This window comes from Accipiter gentilis, chromosome 19, assembly GCF_929443795.1.
Source record: "Accipiter gentilis chromosome 19, bAccGen1.1, whole genome shotgun sequence".
In the NCBI taxonomy this organism is placed as follows: Eukaryota; Metazoa; Chordata; class Aves; order Accipitriformes; family Accipitridae; genus Astur; species Astur gentilis.
Genome location: NC_064898.1, coordinates 13,970,522 through 13,989,005, shown reverse-complemented (window position 1 = coordinate 13,989,005; position 18,484 = coordinate 13,970,522). Strand labels below are relative to the sequence as shown.

Here is an 18,484-nt window from a genome sequence, read left to right as displayed (position 1 = left end):
ATTTGCAGAATATAATGAAATAGAAAGTATCCAACATATAAATCACATGATGAGACAATTAAATAGCGACAGAGGAAGTGAAACCTTAAAGGATGTTTTCCCTTGAACCTTGACAATAATATCTACTCTGAAATAGATTTTTTAGAATGTACAATGGTTTAAAATTACTTTAAGATCCAATAAATCATTGAAAAAAGAAAACGACAAATAGATAAATCACTGCTATAGCTGAAAACCAATTACTGAAGTATATTGAATCTCAAGGCGTGTTTTAAGACAAAAGTATTCATAAAAATACTAGTCACTATACAGAAAAGTGAAAATTATATAACTGTTTTTTATTGTCCAGACTGAAAGAAATGAAAAATATGGCAAAACAAAAGAAGGCCCACCTTTCTCCTCTCAGAGAACAATAAATAAAACCCACAAAGACCTCAGTCCTCTCTTTCAACCTTCCTCTTCCCCTGGAATCATTGTATGTGCACAGGATTCGACCTGGTAATATCATGGATGTATTATCTAAGCATGTCAGTACTTTATACTCATGCTTCACCTTTGCCAGACAGGAATCTATGTACAGATGACACGTGAGTTAATAAAATGCCATTACAAGATTTCACAGACTGACCTTACTGCAAGGAGCAATCCAGTAAGCCATTGAAAGGAACGGCAGTCCTACTGCAACAGCAAGAACAACCAGAAACTTCACTGCCATGGTCTGCTGCCGTAAACCTGACAAATTCTCATACCATATTGAAAGAAGTTGTTGCTGGCAGTTTGGGTGTGCTACAAACTGTAACAAAAAGAAGCACAAAAATAGTATTGCTATGAGAATATCTTTTATTAAAATAACAGCTATATCAAGCGCATTAAGAATGTTGGAATAGCAACAACTCAGCTTATATTCAAAGGAGCATTAACAAGGATATAAGAAAAAGTTTTTTGATGAGCAAAGTCTCCAAGCATGCAGGCATGTTGCTATCAGCAACAATAAATCTTTTAGTTTAAAAAACTATCATTTTATTGACACTGTGTTCCATCACAAACTATTAATTTCCACCTAAGGGTAATTAAACATAAAATTTATCTGGGCAAACTGTACCTGTTTCTGACATTTATTATTTTCAAGTTACTACTTCAGAAATACCAAAACTTTAAGTCTTTCTGTTCTGCAAAGGATGCTAGTCTTTAGTTACGAAAGAAAGAATATGCCTTATTTTCGCATGCTAACATGGAAAATGCCATTTTTTTCAGCTTGCAGAAGAAAACAGCTGTCACTTTTGCAGAAAATCAGCTAAGGACTGTTTATAACTAGGTTCTGGAATCTCTTGGACAAACTCTGCAAAACCAAGAAGTTTAGCCCATAACCCTCTTTTCTGTCAAAACCTCTGGAGAGTATAAGAAGCATCTTAAAAAGGTAGATAATAATTAACAGTGGATTCTTGTGCACTGTCAATTTTTAAGTCTAGACGTGGAAATACAATTAAAAATTTAACTGAATCTAGTATTTTTTTTCTAGAATAGATCTCTATATTTAAAGCATGACTGGCTGAAGGTGCAAGAAATGTCTTTATTCAGGCAAGAGAAAGTGCTGAAGGAAGTTCACATCGAAGGAAGGGTTAAGACTCAAATACTATGAAGGACAAGGTCAATGGGATACCTTCTCTTCAAAAGTTGATTCAGTTCTCTTTAGTGACTGTAGCTTGTCAAGTGTTTTGCACTTTTTTGTTTGTATGCTGGAAGGTGCTCTTCAGTCAAAACTGTTTTCTTCTCTTCCCTTCATGAACACATAAACACTCTTCACATACAAATGTTTTAGGTGTCCCCCAGAGATGTGAGACGTGAACTCAATTTTTTGAAAAAATCTGCAAATCTTCCCTAATAAATTAGGTATGTATATTCAGTCCATACTGGATTTTTAAGAGTCCTGATTTGCTATCTTTTTTTTTTTTTTTTTTTGGTTAAAATAAGATATTTTTTATTTTCACAGTGTTGATCTGATCCATTTCATTATGTAGGAAAAGTTTTATCAAAGGTCTTGCTACTCTGTCAGGAGATAGCTCTACTTTAGGCTAACCTGCCTTTGAAGTATATTCCTGAGCTGTATCTTCTTGATCTTCAGTTGTACAAACTTCATCACACAAATATTTTCTCCCTGGTTCATGCACATGTCACCTAGAACTTTAAAACCTATATTATCTGAGAGAAGTTTTCTGGGTGATTCAAAGGTCTTGGTGCAGCTACTAACTCAGCTGGTTTCAATGAGCTCTTTTCAAATGCAGACCAGAGTATTAAACTGACAGTAGAAATGAAAGTAAGCCAAAGAAGGGATGATAACTCCTGTATTCGACACTGGCTGAAGCCTGCTGTTCTTCAGAAGTGAGAACCACAGTACTATTACTCCTAGATTGTGTCTCTGATCCTCTAGACAGACAAATACACGTTTTCTGAGAGGCATGCAGTTTCACCGAGTTTTCTCAACTTTCTGAATAAGACACAACAGCTTGACAAAAATGTGTATCAATATTTGTTATCATGCAGTGCACAGGACTGCTGTGCAATGCTCTGGTTTTTATTAAATCTTACACTTCTCCAGGCTGCAGAAGTAGTGCAAATTTCTTCCATCTTTTTTTTAAATAGATTAAAACTAAAACCAAGTAAATAACAACAAATTTTGCATATAGCTACACTTTTTTTTAGAGCCATTTACTCTCATACTCACTGTGACCAGTATCCACCCTGAATGTCTGCTTCTTGTTTATATTGCAAGCTATCTGGGGCAGGGATTCTTTTGTTTGTAAAATACACTGTGCAGAAGGGCCCAAATGTTCATTTAAGTGTCATAGGCTACCAAAACATAAACATTTAATACTAGCACAATTTAATACCACTATCATGACATGTCTGATCAACATAATTGCTTACTTTTTTAACTTCATACTTAATGGCGAGTTTTAAACGGCTAAGGCTGGGGCGACCATGTTCTCCATTGTTATGGCTCATCTCTACATCACCATTCAAAATAGCTTCCACTTCTTCTGTATTTCTGCACAAATCAAGGAGTCCAACTACAAAATCCTTGCATTGCATAGACAATTTCTTGTAATCATTCTAGAAAAGAAAAGAAGAAAGAACACAACTTGCTTTTTAGACTTAACACAGGAGAAATAGTTCTACATCCCAGCTACACATCTGTAGGCATCAATAGTTTGTTTGCATCTTGTTATGTTTTTTTTCTGGTAGATTAACAGCACTTTGTTATCAGGCATCTACTTCCCCTGAATGTTCAAACAGTAGAATTCATCTCACCTTGGTTACCTTGGACATCTACATTATCAATTTTTACACCTGAGTAACTTCTCTAGACTTGCTTTAGAGCCAATTGAAAGTAAAAAAACACTTTCAGAAATACGGTATGAAATATTTTAATGACTATTTCAATTTGAGATGAATAGCACAGGGAAAATTTTTCTATTCACTGACTGTCACAGAAGTCTAGATAACTAGCTCAGATGTAGACAATCACACTGTAGAGATCTCAATTAGATGAGTATCCTACAGAGAACCCTTCTAAACAACTTCCCAACTTTCTTGAGAATTACATAAATATATTGAATTTTCTTAGGCCTTGAATTACTCTTGTAAATCTTATCTTTCTCATTTTCAAACATCTCTTTTAGCTTGAAAACACAAGATTTGATTGCTGTTTTCCAGCAACAGCATCAGCAGTGCTACAGATAGCATGGTGATACCACATCTCTAACTTAAACTCAATGCTCTCTAGCTCAAATATCTCAGGACAGACTTCACCATGTGAGCCAAAATGTTGATCTACAACTGCAGGTTCAGTTGCTTATTGCTTTAACTACCAAATATTCTTCTCAGTCACTGTTTTCCAAAAGGCGTAAGTCAAAACAGAAAAAGATATTTTGATCATTGCAATTCACAGTTAGTTAAGCACTCCTTACTTGCAGCCGCGTTTGGGTCATAAAAGATGAATATAGCTACACCGATAGGGAGTTAGATGGATATAGATATAGATGTATACCTAAAGCTAAAAAATGTGTACAGATATATTGCCTCTGGCCTAGATCTTACAAGAGATTTACTCATACGCGTGTCATAAAATTCTGGTATTTTTGTGATCTCTGCTAACTTTAATGTCTTAAAAAGATGAAATGACTGTAGAATTTTCCCCAAACAAAAGAATGAAAAAATCTTCAACCACCCCACACCATACAGGACTGCTCAAGAAGTCTCTTATTTCATGTTCAAAGTAACTGTCTATGAATGCTTTTATTACAGTGACACATTTCCCCCTCTTCTGTTCTGTTCTTCATAGCATTCCTCCTTCTCCGACTCTTAGTCTCTTGTTTGGTCCCTTCTTTTTAATTACTTTCTTCATACTAACTGCCATCTAATGTACACCCTGGAAGAGAAACTGTTATTTTGATTATACAGAATACCCTAATTTATTTGCCAAGGGTGTACTTCATCCATGTTTGTGCTTTATTACCCACATATACCAGAATACCAGTTTATTACTTGGATATATTAAGGGACTGCATCCAAATTTTACATTTCACTTTACTTAGATGGATGCAAACATTCATAGACAAATAGTTATAGACACTATTGTATGTCTACATAAAACTGCTAGTGATTTATTTTTTTAATAATGTAACATAAGCAAGATAGCCCAGATCTGTTATAAAAGAGAAAGGAACTTTAGTGTCATTTCTCTACAAAGACAACAGAAGCTAAATACCAAAACTAACCATTTCAGGACATGCTGTATAATTTATTATTATATTATTTATTTTCCCTCTCTTCAGAAGAATAACAAGAGAGATTAACCAAAATCCTGACTTCTTGGTACTACAGAAAGACAGTTTTTGAGACTAATGCATAACCTTCTGTTTGGCTTTCATTTTTGTATCAGCAGCTAAGACAAGATTCAGTATTCAATCATTTTAACACATAAATGTCCTCTTCAAAATGAAAAGAAGCCATTTGAATTTCACAGACAAAGGAAAATCATAGTCACCCTACGCACCCTTGTACAATTAGGTACCACGACCTGTTCCAAACTGATATCTGACCTTTGAACATCAAATAAAAAAGGAGTAATTTTCAACAAATTTAGAATAAAATATTTTGGCCTTCAAAAATAACTATTACAAAATATTTTTATATATTTGTAATATATTGGTATGTGCATATTTTCTGGTAGCAGATACATATATACATGCATACTCACACACACTCTTCATCAGTATTTTCCATCTCTGGTGACTGAGACATGACATGGGTTTTCAAAACAGTATGTGAGGAGACCATTACTCCATGGTGGAGTCCAATGCCTTTGGGTAGTCTCAAAATAAAAGTCATACATGATAATTTATTCTAATGAAGAATATGATTTTTTTTTCTGAGTGTAGTCCTATTTACCAAAATGAATAGTGAATGAGCACTTTTTAAATAGCCAGATACCCCCATTCATGCTTTGCAGAATTATCCCTTCTGAATTTAGGTTTATACATGGTATCACAGTATATATTAGCACCCAGTAAATTAACCCATAAACTCCATCAGTTTATTTTCTCATTTGCAAATGCAATAAACCAGCTTCCCCTCCTGTGAAATACTGCCACAGCTGTGATCAGTGGTGGTTCCTGAACTGGAATGTCCTCAGCAGTCAGGTTACAGCAAACGAGCTTTGGGGACTTGAGCGGTGCCCAGCATCACCACCTCCACCCCAGCCGCGGCACAAGATGGTAGTAACACAGCAGAGTGAGCTGAAGGCAACGCACAACCCTGCTCCAGTTCAGTTTGCTGTCTTGAGATGTATTCCCTTATGAAGAATTTATCCTTTCAGGGAAGGTTATGGAGGACAGATGGGATGATAATATCTTAAACCGCTACGTGGAGATTTGTCAGGGTCTGAACACAGGGCAGGTAGCTCTAGTCACAAAACTTTGTTTCTGAGAAATCAGGTGTGTTAACTTGCAGAGACTACTGCACGGGCTGCCTTTTGTCCCGTGTCTCCTTGGTCCACTTAAATGTGTAGTGACAGCAAAAATGATTAATACGCTCTTCTCATGTCTCAGTGTCTCTCTGTCACACATGCACAGGAAGTTCCCCCTCCCCCAGAGTCTCACAACTCTCTTGTCATTAATGCGAGCCAAGGGAACACGGTAATTTGTTTGACTTATTTTTGAAAATGGCCAAAGGCACACGGATAACTCCATGAGTTCTCCTTCACTGCAAATTGTAAACTTAATGAATTAAAAAAGCAGTCCTGGGAGACTTGGGAAGGTAGTTGGCAATTAAATTACAGTTGGAGGCTCTAAAAAGAATCAGCCCTTAATTCTGAAATAAAGCATGCGTGTGCTTTATTTTACACGTGACACTGGTTCAGGGCTCCCCAGCAGTTAAACTGAGGGAAAAAAGCAATTTTGCTAAAATTTGCCACACCAAGGACGATGGGGCAGCACTGGCTGCTCCCACCCTGCGCATGGAGGGTGATGATTTGGGGTGAGAGCTGGGGGGGTGAGGAAGCAAGGGAACAAGATGCTGGTGGCAGAGGAATGACAGGAGGGGTAGGGGTGACAGTGGCTGCTGCTGAGAGGGGTCACCTGCCCTTTCTGGTAGGAGCAGCCATAGACTGTCTTGGTGCTCCCAGGTAAGGGAGCAAGCGGGCCACGGTCACTCTGAAAACCTCAGCTGACTGCGATTTGCCTTACCTCTGACCGTGTAAGCAGGAGAGCATGGCCAGGAAAGCAGGACAGCATCACCACAGCCGTTTCTCCCAGGAGAAAGGGGCCTTCTCCGGGCAGGCTCCTGTGACCAGCACAGGCTCCTGCTGTCCCCAGACTGTGCCCGGGATGAAAATGCTCTCAGGACGGAGGCTGACGCCGAACCCCACAGACGAGACGGAGCAGTGCTCCAGACCACATCCCGGCCCTGCTTCGGGAACCGTAGAGGCCAAGACCAGAAACACAGGTGCTGCTATACGAGGATTTCAGATTTCAAAGTGCCTTGCGGATATAAGTGGGACCTAAATGTTCGATTTAGGCATCTCAGTAGGTAGGTAAACACATAATTCCCCTTACAAAGGTGGCTCTTACTCCTTCAGTGCCTCCGTTCTTCTTCTCTAAAAGGTGGTGTTACCTTTTCTTTAAGAGAGCTGTCAATAGCCATAATGAAGACTGGGATCTGATTTCTGTAATGGGGATTGTGTAAATGAAAACAAACAGAAAACCAGACTTTGAGGTGATAAATTGAATTTTGCTTCTCATCAGAAAAGCAAACTCAGATGACCTTATTAGGGGTATTAATTTACAGCAAACAGTAACATACCTATGTTTAATTTAAAAATACATTTTCCACTCCATCCCATTAAACAATAAACCAGTCTGTTGCCATTATAGCTGCAATGGACTTTGTACTAAATGAAAATCGTATCCATTTTGAACAGCACTGGGCCACAGCTGTCCCTCTCAAAACTCCAGGCCACATCTCTGCAGGACAACATTCGTCAGATATCATCTACATCCTTAGGGACATAGTAGAGATATTAGCTCTAAGGTTGGCAAACAATTTAGATGACAGAAAATATGAGCACAATCCCCCAAAATAAAAATATCATATATAATATCAAACCTTGTAAAGCTGCACACGTAGCCATGTCATAAAAAGCTAAATTAAATGGCATTCAGAAAATCCTGAAGATCTCAGAATTACTCAGGAAGTCTGAATTAGCTGTTTGCTTGGTACAGAAATATTGCTACACTGTGCTTGACACATCTATCCAGTTAGTCTTCCTTCAGAAGTCATCTACCTTTTTCTGGTTTTACTCCTAATAAAGAATGATCCTCCAAAACACTTGTAAAAACAATACTTGCAACCAAATACAACAGGCATGTAATGCTAGATGATACCACTACAGAGGTTTGAAGCAAAGAAAGGAGTTTACTCCAGAGGATAGTGGTTTCTGCTGATTATGGCATTTCCTATTTTGTGTGAATCACAGTTCCATGGTCAGTGTTATCTCTAACATTAACTGATGGTGTAAGACAGGAGAGAGAAGTAATTTATAAGATAGTCATGAAACAACTAGCATCACGGTTGAGGATTAACCCCTTCCATTGCCTCTGAGGAAGACCTGGGAATTATCTGTGGTGTTGGAGGCACCCACTAGGGAGCTCCCCTGCAACAATACCCCGTCAGCACTATAAAATAGGTGACTTAAAATAGTGTATTACCAGAAAGTACAATTTTCATTTAGGTAAGGATTGAAATACTTTAAACAGCTCAGGCAAACCCTAGGTGGAGCTAAAGCTTTGCCATGTCCAGCTAATCTATGTGCTAAAAATATACTTTTTTTGATTACACTAACATGTGTAACACATTTTTATGAAAACCAAATTTTTATGCAGGGACTATACCATCCGGATAATTGTAGCAAACTCCTGAAATAAAGCGAGGGTAACATTTTTTAGACAAATTGCTTCAAGTAGGAATATGAGCTTGCAGGAGCACAAACAAGCCCAGACTCAGTAAAGATGACAGCGTCCATTTCCTGCAACTTGTACACACAACCTTTGTACTGCATGCACTGAACCTAAGCCTGGTACTTCTCAGTCAAACCCCCAGCCGGTCTAGATATGGTACATGTTATCATTTATCAATAGTGTAAATGTTAACTCTCGTCAATGCACGTATAAATGTACTCCATGGTCTTTAATACTTATCCAAAATGACCACATGATTTTAGTACCTACAAAAACATTCCCCAAAGACCTTATGTTGCCAACTGCCTGCTCCTGGTGTAACCTTAAATTAAGGGAGAGTTAAATTTCCGTGTTGCCTTGTGCTCCTGATCCTCATTGCTCCTATTCACCTTCACTCTACTCTAAAGATTATGTACGTCCCCAGCAGACCTTGGCTGATTAACACCCAGCAACATGGAGCTGCTCAATCTCGTCTAGCCTCCTGCTTCTGCTGCGGGACAGTATCTCAAAATCTCTGTTGCAATTCTTTATATAACACTACACTAGAAGTGGAGCTCTAATTTTAGAGAAGGCACAGAGACAAAAGAGAAACTAAAAAACCAGAAGTCACTCAGAGATGAGCCAGGTCACGCCGAGGAAGGATCTCCTCACAGCTCTTCAGGGGAAGCTGCAGAAGCTTGCTCTCTGAACCAGCCCACCTTTCCTCACCCGTGTGTTCCATTCCCTGCCCTGGCGGCAGCAGGGGCAAATACGGAGCTCCCAGTTCATCTCACCGGTTGCGTACTGCAGCATACATTTGAAAGACACTTCTTGCTGACTGTTCCAGATGATGATTTTATTTATCTTTATAATAATCTTAGCTTGTGTCGCTCCAACTGCGGTAAACGGAGCTATACAGTCCCTACAAATGAGACGTGCTATTTATCTCAACATAGCTGTAAACTTAACAGGCTGCATTTATGGTATATGAAAAATGTTTTTCTGTTCTGTTCTAAATTTACTCCCCTTTAAGTTAATCAAGTGCTTTTGTTCACATCTTCAGCAGCTGCTAAAGAGAAAGGAACAAGAGCGTGTGGTTAAAATACTCTTCTCTGAACTGTACATGAAAGCAGTGGATGAAATATCAGATTTCTGCTAGGGACTTCATGGGGCAGACATTCATCCTCTGCATTAAGCTGAAATGCTCTTCCCAACATTTTGTCTTATTGATACAAAATGAAAATTCTCCTCTGCTCCTATTCCAGCTGTTTAGCTGCTGTTTTTAAGATCCCCTTACACGTTCCTCCTCCTTCTTTTCCCTCTCCAAGAAATATATTTCAGCTTCTTTCAACAGACTGGTGCCACAAAGATACACCTATAAGCACTAGTCAGGAGTAATTCATTCAGAATTGCAGCATGTCAGCTCAGGTTGGCTGAACAGAAACAGGTTCACGGCCTTGCGAACTGTGTCACTGCTAAGAAGATTAACATTAAATATTGATCATGGCAACTTCAGACTCTTCCTAACACAATGTTGAAAATTATTCTATTACTGCTTTGGAAGGGGTTTGATCTCCTGCTAGTGAACTCTACATATCTTGCTCTGTCACAGTAGTTATCATATAGTAGCATCTGCTTTCAACAGGGTTCCATAAAGTAAACCCAGTCCAAGGGATTTTAGCTAATCTAAGTCATAATTAATACTGCCAATGTTTGCACAAGGCCTGACTCTGCATTTACTCAGAGCAGAAAGCTTACATTCTTACTGTCTTAAGACAAATAAACTGTGGTAAATGTTTTTGTAAGTTGTGCACCATTGTATCTACATAAAAAAAAAAAAAACCAAACCCAAAGAACACTCATGCTTCAAGGATCTAAGGGGCCTTGAATCTCGGGGTCTCAACTATTAAGTTTTTTTTCAAAATCATGCATTTGTGAAACATTAAAAATTCTATATAACACTGAAAAACTCTTTAACTTCACAGAGCTCACATACAACTAAGCACAAATAAGTAAAAAAGAGGAACGGGTGAGTAGAAATACCAGACAAAAGCAGTACATTAGAAAAGAAAAAGAAGGACATTATTTAGAGTCCTTTTTGTGAATAAATGCAAAACATTACAAGGAGTGAGAAAGCTTTCAGTCCAACAATGAGAAAATAATGAGAATGCATGAGGGTTTAATAGAAACCTGCAATTTGTCTTGTGTAAGTGACCAAACTGTATCACTTTAGTCTCCTCCTTCCCCTGTCCTAAGCCAGCTTCACCCGTGGGTTTGAAGGGCCTTCTTTACTATCCTGCCTGATAGAAAGTGGAAAACGAGTTCACTGGCATATTCTACATAAGCAGCGTGAATTACAATCAGCACACAGCAATAAGATATTCCCACAGATTTAAAGTTTCCATTAATTAAACAATTACATATTTTCCCATGTTATCCTGCTGATTTATGAAGATGATGCTGATCTCTTACTGCTCAAGGAATGGCAGAAAGACCTTTGATTGAACTTTGCAATTCTGTGTCTGTCAGAATCAGTATCCCTCTACTCACCTTAAACTCTTTTTCAATGTTGGCAAGCACAGCCAGCTCATTGCTGAGCTCTAAGGCAGTCATTACAGGGTCCTCACTGGACAAAGACAGATAAGCAGGGCTGGCCAGACCTTTGTAGGCATTGATTCTGGATCTAGAATGGCTGAAAGAGTCATGCTTTTGTTTCTGATTGCATTCACTGCACTTGCAGAAATAGTCATGTGGCCTATCGATCCGAGCTCCTTTTCTCAGCAGAGTGTGGACAATCTCATACTCATGGCAGTGAGCGGCCAGAATGATTGGCGTAACATCATGGGAAAACCGTGTGCCATCTTCATCGTATGCGTAGAAGTCATCGTGCTGGAGCTCTGACTGGCTGGGACTCAATGCAAGCCTCTTGCCTTCAGCAAATGCGGGATGGTTTAGGATGGCTTCCACTATCCGAACGTAACCTTTGCTAATAGCCAAAAGCAAGGCATCCCCAACCCGAGACAGGTTCTCTCTCTTCAGCAGAAGTTCTGTGATCTCCAGGTGCTCATTGGCAACTGCCAGCTGCAAGGCATTCTGCCCCATATAGTCCACACAGTTCACATTGAGTGAGGGACATTCTTCCAGCATTTTGCGAATCACTGGAATATTTCCATATTCTGCTGCATCCAAAAAGCGCTCCTCCTCAAGAGAAAGACTTGTTGAGTGGTCATTAAACATATATGCTGGCCCTCGACTGGCCTGCCTCCTCCCCTTCTCCCGGAGAATGGTCTGTCGTCGTAGCGCTAGTCTATTCTCGTTGCCTCGGCTGTGTGGAAATAGAGAAATGATTAGTTCTGTTTTATGCAAGGGCATATCCATTTTACATAATAATTAATAAAAATATTTTAATCATTTTTCTGCTGCATATTTTTAGTGCAGCAGGGAGACCCGAAACCCTGACTTTGATGCATTTTGTAATCACTGTACCTACACAGCCCTGGAATCAGCAGCCAGCTACACTTTATTTCAACATGAAGAAAAAGCCCTAGTCTATCATCACTCAAGGCTTCACTTTTTTCCCTATTTTGTCTTTCACTGCTTTTGCATAATTTTTAGTGAAGTTGGATTGTAATTCATGTTACATTGGTAGCATAATAGTTTTAAAGGTAAGGTTCTTTCTCAGCTTTGCACAGACACCCCCTCTCTGCTTTTCCAGCACTTCTACCCAAATTTCTCATTGTCATTTGGTATCCCACACATCCCTCTGATATGTATGATCACTTCATGAAAAAAGTGCTCCTTATTTTAATCTAGAAAAGAAGAAAGCATTGTAACATTTTTACATGCTAAGAATTCACTTTCTGCTTACAAGAACATGTCCAACGTTCAGCTAAGTTTGAAAACTACTTCAAGAGTGAAACTACATTTCCTGTGGATGAATGTCCTCCTGACACCTTTGCTAGATTTAGCAGATATTTTGAAGGCCTTCACTGGAACAGCTGGGTATCAAAAAAAAGAACATCAGATCTCCAGTTCATTGTTTAAATATATATTTTAAATACAAAGATGACCTGGAGAATAGCGATGACATGCAATGACTGCCTCAGTCCAGAGACAGCTGGTATCAACAGCACAAGGGAGCGAGAATAGCCCGCATCTGCTCAGCTGGTAGGAGGAGTCCCAGTGACACCACATGAGCCTAGGTGCCCTCAGGTGGCCCTCCTGAAAGCCACTATCCCCTCAGAACGCCATTCATCCAAAGCTCTTTACTTGGTCTACGTTGGTGCTAAGTCACAGCTCAGAGTGAGGACAAGTCATGGCGTGAAAGGAGTCAGCAGTCACGGGATGAGGGACAAGGGATTGCACAGGACAGCAGGGCACACAAACATGGGAACGGTCTAAATTCCCTTCTGCCTCAGAAAAGCAGGCAGGCTGACTTCACTTGCTCTTATTATTCTTACCCCCATCACTACTTCAGCAATTATCTAACTTACATTCTGGATCTGGTTTTCTCCTCTTCATTCTGCTGATGTTTTTCTGGCAGCTATAATTGAATGCTCAGTGATAAAGTGAATCTGAACAGGATAAAAGCATATCGACTACACTGTATAACATCCATTACTCCCCATCTCCACCATCCTTTTCATTACTACAGTTCATAACCTTGATATCCTATTTATTCCTCTACTCAGTGGCTCGCCAACAAAACCTGCTGATTCTTGCTTCATGGTAGCGCTGAAATGTTGTCCATTCTTCTACTACTGAAACCCTTAGCCATTCCTCACGTCTCATATTAATGAATTACCTCATTGATAATTATTAATTATTAAAATATAAATTGAGCCATATCAAAGCTAAGTTAGCTGAGGGATGTTACAAAATGTGCTATATGCTCTTTAAGAAGAAGAAAATCTAATTCATTACTCTATTATTTCAGTCAACTAAGATTCCAATTCTCAGTAGAAATTAAATTGCAAATAATTTTATCTCCTAGAATTACTCTGCTAAACTACATAATATTCACTACAACTTCATATTTTTTTCTTTTTGAATGGTAGCTTAATGACTCTTTACATACATATCCTCAAATACATTTCACTATTTTCAGTATTTCCCACAAAATAATAATGATGAGCAATATTTTATTCATTAAATACTAATGAATATGAATTTAAGTATTTAAATGACAGTAAAAAAATCAGTCCTTTATGACTCAAAATGTCTTCACAAAGAGTAACATTACAAGATATTAATTCTTCTAGATTGTTTATATTTAACTTTAGTATAAATTTCCTTTTTGCCTTTTGCCTTCTCAGTTCCAGAGATACAGTCCTCTTCGGCATTGGAAATGCTTCAAATTGCCAAAGTCTTAAATCTATAAGGACAATTTTTTTGCAAGATAATCACAGGTATGTAATGTGGAATATATAAAAACTGACAACTGTAACATCATTCAATATGCAGACAGTACTAATACCATGCTACAATGGCAAGTTTACAGCCTTAGTTTGGACTATGTCTATCATTTCATGATATGGAATAAAGTTAGATTCCATCCTCTTCTCCTCCTCAAGATCTCTACAAAGGTTGTCTCAGTTACTGTGGGTTCAAACCATATGAGAGAGTGTGGATATATGCTAATGTCTTATAAGTGCATATGCTATATGGCTGGTTGAAATTTTTCCATGCATATTTCCAGATATTTTAAAATAAAAAAAATTACATTTGTTGAAAAACCAGCCTTTGGAGAGGTTTCAAAAAACCATGAAAACTGAAAGAATGAAAATGTTACCGGCATTAGTGACAATATTGGTGCCAAAACCTGCATTTCACTAAACAGAAGACAGTCTTCTGATGTATCTACAAGTGTTTTACCTTAAGTGCATGTACTAAATTGGAACAGGGATGAAATGATAGAAAGGGGATATCACAGCAGAGAAAGCAAATGCCAGACTCTCCAGTTTTGAAAGTTATACCTTAAAGGACTGTAATGTGGTTCTGAAAAGCTTCTTCAAACATGGAATATGAGATTGTATTGCTAAGGTGAAAATCAGCTAGGAGACAGGAAAGAGAAGGAAGTTAAAGACAACATGAGAGGGGGAAATGAGAAAGAAAAGAATGTAAGGGAAATTTTAAAACCTGCTGAGTTTTAAGATTTATGCACTGAAAAACTCTTAAGAGATGACTATAGCAAGACCATAGGGAGACAAGTTCCCTAATTTCCACAACAGAGGTAGTTCTCAAAAAAATGAAGGACTTAAATACCCCAGTTAAGTTAATCCTACAGTCGAGGGTTTTAATCAGGCTACATTTATAGCTTCCTGGAAAAAAAAAAAAAAAAGGCGCAGTGTAATAATCATAAAATTTTGAGAAAAAAATGTTTAGTTGATTCTGATCAACTGATCAGAACAGGTTTTCATTCACCATTGCCTTTGTATATCCAAATTGTGCAATGCTTGGAAAAAAATACATATTTATAGTGAAATGAACTAGAGCTAAGGTAAAAACAAACAGTACATAGTATAGTTATCTGTCTTGTATATGTATGCTTCTAACAAATTTAATTAAACATGGTTTGCTTTTAGAGCTTAACTGATAAAAATTAAAGTTTCTCTAATGTAAAAGAACAAATGCATAAAAAATGGATACAAAAACTTTGACTGTACTGCTTTTAAGACTTTCTACAAATGTGACGTCATGGGAGTTCAGTGAATTGTGAATTGCTACTCTTTCTTAGTAAATATTTAAAAACCAAGTATATTTGTGTTGGACGGTTGTCAGTAAGATATAGAAAAGTTGTTTTAATGATTTTTTTCTTCTCCTGAACTTTTAATGAACGATCATATTGTTTCTTTGAGGCATACTGCTTTGCACTTTTTCTATTCTGCAGTTGAGTGTATAAATGCAAGAAGCTAGTAAAATCATCATAGGAGGCAGCCCTAAACAAGTGGGAAGAATAAAGCATGATTTGGTCAAAAAGAGCATTTGCAGATGAAATATAGATAAGAAAGGTGACATTTAAAAATTATTACTTTAAAAAGGAATACTTTTGAGGTGGTTTTTCAGTTTAGAAAAATATAGCAAGCTTACATGATTCAACACATCTATACAGGAAAACTAGGATAAATATAAAATAAAAAGCACATAGCTTTTTTTCTGAGCTGCACTTCCACAGTTCGTAGGATTTCTATTTATCACAAACAAGAAAGTTTCTTTTCAAAATTAATTTACACATAAAACTAAAGATTGCTTTGCTGGCATTTAAATATTGTTGTTTGAAAGAAGACATGAATTATTATATGTAATAGTTATATGTAGATATAATTGTGCTTGCATCATTTAGATTGCTTCGATATTATATAGTCAACCTCTTATTTGACTTATATTTGACTTGCGTTTCATTTTCCTACTTCTTTCGCAGGAGCAATAATGCTATTTGGATTCCACAGGGCTAAGCAAGTTTGCGTAGCAAAAGGGGAAAGCATCCACCTCTATCTGAGAAGCCACTGTGCAATTTAGCTCTTGACTTGAATAAACTGTTACAATCAGGGTTTTTTGGAGTTGCTCAGTTTCTCTTTAAATTTTTTCATCTCAAATGTAACCACTATCACAATAATAAAATGCAAGTTTCATTGTTCAAACGAATGGTACTTCTTTTCAGCGTTTGCTATGGAGTCAGACAACTCCAGCTGAAATGCAATAGCAGGACATGTTCTACTGCAGGTTAACCACATTACGCAAGTTCAAGTTCCCAGTCCAATTAATGAAATTAAACTAAAAAATTCTATTATATCCTGATCAGTTCTGAAGCTATGCAGTATTAAGCTCTGTCCATAGTTCTTTGCTCTGTTCAATAAAAGCCATCACAGGCGCTAATATTTTCTCAATGCGAGTTTTGCAGCTGACTCAACGGGCCGCAGAAGCAGGCAATGAGTAAAGGAACCAGTGTCTATCATGTACTGATCTTCCATCTACTTCTTACATTTAGCAAAGGAAAGGCTTTGAAAGATTTGAATTAACACAAGCAGATGTCAGCATATCAGCTGCTACAAGTGTCCTTATCTGTACTCCTACTAACTCTCGTTATGGCTACTGCAATTTCCCCCTCCAGAGTCTCTTCAGACTTTAAGATGTGATGACCATCTTCCAACAAAAGTCACTGCAGAATCTCTCACCTTAGAAATCCCCAGATCATCCATGCTGCCTCTACCTTATTTCACCACAATTCATTCTAAAGACCCAAACCACTATGTTTTAAGAAACATTTGTTGTTTTGCTCCAACTGCTATCATGGGTCTATCTCCCTCAATCCTTACTCCATTAGTTTCTTTCCTATCCCTTCCATATGTGTAGTGACTGTGTACATGAAAGCTCCTCCTGCTAATATCTACTGTCCAAAAAGCCATGTTGCTGGATGCTGCCAACAGACTGGTGGACCCAGTGATGAAGGACACAGGTGAGCCTGAGGTACTCAATGCTTTCTTTGCCTCAGTTTTCACCAGTAAGGTCTGTCCCCAGACCTCAAAGGTCCCCAGCAGAGTGAAGCATTACCTACATTGAAGGAAGACTGACCTGGGCTACAATTAAGCCAACTGGACACACAATCCCGAAACCTTGCATCCAAGGGTACAGAGGGAGCTGGCGGATGTCATTGTAAGGCTGCTCTCTATCACCTTTGCAAGTGCAGAGTGACTAGGGGAATTTTTACTCATAGGAAACAGGCTTTCCAGCTTTCTTAGCTACCCATTGGCTTCTCAGTTTTAAATAAACTAATCATTGAATTGCAGTAGCACAATAATCTGAAATGCAGAAACTGTCCTACCGAGCAGTATGCTGGCAAATTCCATATCTATCTTGAACTGCTTCCTTCTTCATGATCTGTGCAGCAATCATTTACTGCTAAACATCATTTAAATAATTTATACTGAAGTTATTTGAACAGACAATAAATTCAGCCCATAAAAAATAAAAGAATAATTTTTTAAAACACCTTCAAAAAAATAAAAATGCATTCAGTGTAGCTTCAGATCTTATTTAAACTGACAGTAACAATATCATTGATTTAGAATACATATCTTTATGCACCCTGCAAAACTAAACCAGTATAAAATTATTTTGCTACCATTTGATCCGTTTACAAGGAAACAAACCCTTCAACAGGATCACAGTCATTATGTTTTCCTGAGATGTTAACAACTTCAGTTGACCAGCCAAAAACTGCGGTTCATTAAATACTTTCTCCTTCATTTTTCAAATAACAGAAACTGATTATATTTCTATTCCAGAAATACATTCAGTATGATTTATCAAAACAAAGAGTAATCATTGCTAGTGAAGAATACTTAGAATTAGCGTGTTTGTCCAGTTTCCTCTTTCCTTGCCTGTAATTAGAAGAAAATAATTGCTTAAATGGGAGATCGAGTACATATGTTCTCCAGACAGCTCATATTCTGGAGCAGAACTTATTACAGAATGAAATAGAAGTTTTTTGCACTGTTTGATGGACTGTAGCACGTCTGATGCAGAACTCTAGAATCTCCGTGTAATCAGTTTTCCCTGCATCAACATACTTTATACGTATGAAATAAATTTCCTGTTTTGCCCATTTGCAATTACAGTTAATTAAAGTTAAGGGTCTGTAATTAAAACTGGTTCTTGCAGCACAAGAATCTAAGTATGTTTAATAGTAACAGAGAATGCAAATTGTTCTACTTTATTATTTCTGCTTAATTAGATACACACAGTAAATATAATTCAGGAGTTTCTTAAGAAGAGTGTAAGATACTTGATTGCCTCCAAGAACAGGGAAAGGAATCTGATGATCCGGAAGAGTATGTTCAGTCCTGCTATGTTCTGATGTTCTTACATTTATTTCACCATTACTATGGTCTTTTCAGTCCAATTTTTATCAAAAAGAAGCCCATCTTAGCACCTCTTGTCACAGATGCTGGCCACATAAGTTTTAAAGTCATTTGAAACCTCAACTTTCC

The 18,484-nt window shown here is 37.8% G+C and overlaps 1 protein-coding gene across 2 annotated transcripts in view; it reads right to left on the bottom strand.

The window, feature by feature from the left end:
- TRPC6 (transient receptor potential cation channel subfamily C member 6) overlaps positions 1-18,484 on the bottom strand; it is a 105,103-nt gene that overhangs the window by 28,761 nt on the left and 57,858 nt on the right. The window contains exons 10-13 of one of the 2 annotated variants that reach the window (XM_049823139.1): positions 16,619-16,637; positions 11,046-11,820; positions 2,926-3,111; positions 629-793 (exon numbers count right to left, since the gene is read on the bottom strand). In XM_049823139.1, coding sequence (XP_049679096.1) covers positions 629-793; positions 2,926-3,111; positions 11,046-11,820; positions 16,619-16,637 — 1,145 coding nt within the window. The remainder of the gene's footprint in view (positions 1-628; positions 794-2,925; positions 3,112-11,045; positions 11,821-16,618; positions 16,638-18,484) is intronic. The other variant, XM_049823138.1, reaches the window with a different exon arrangement.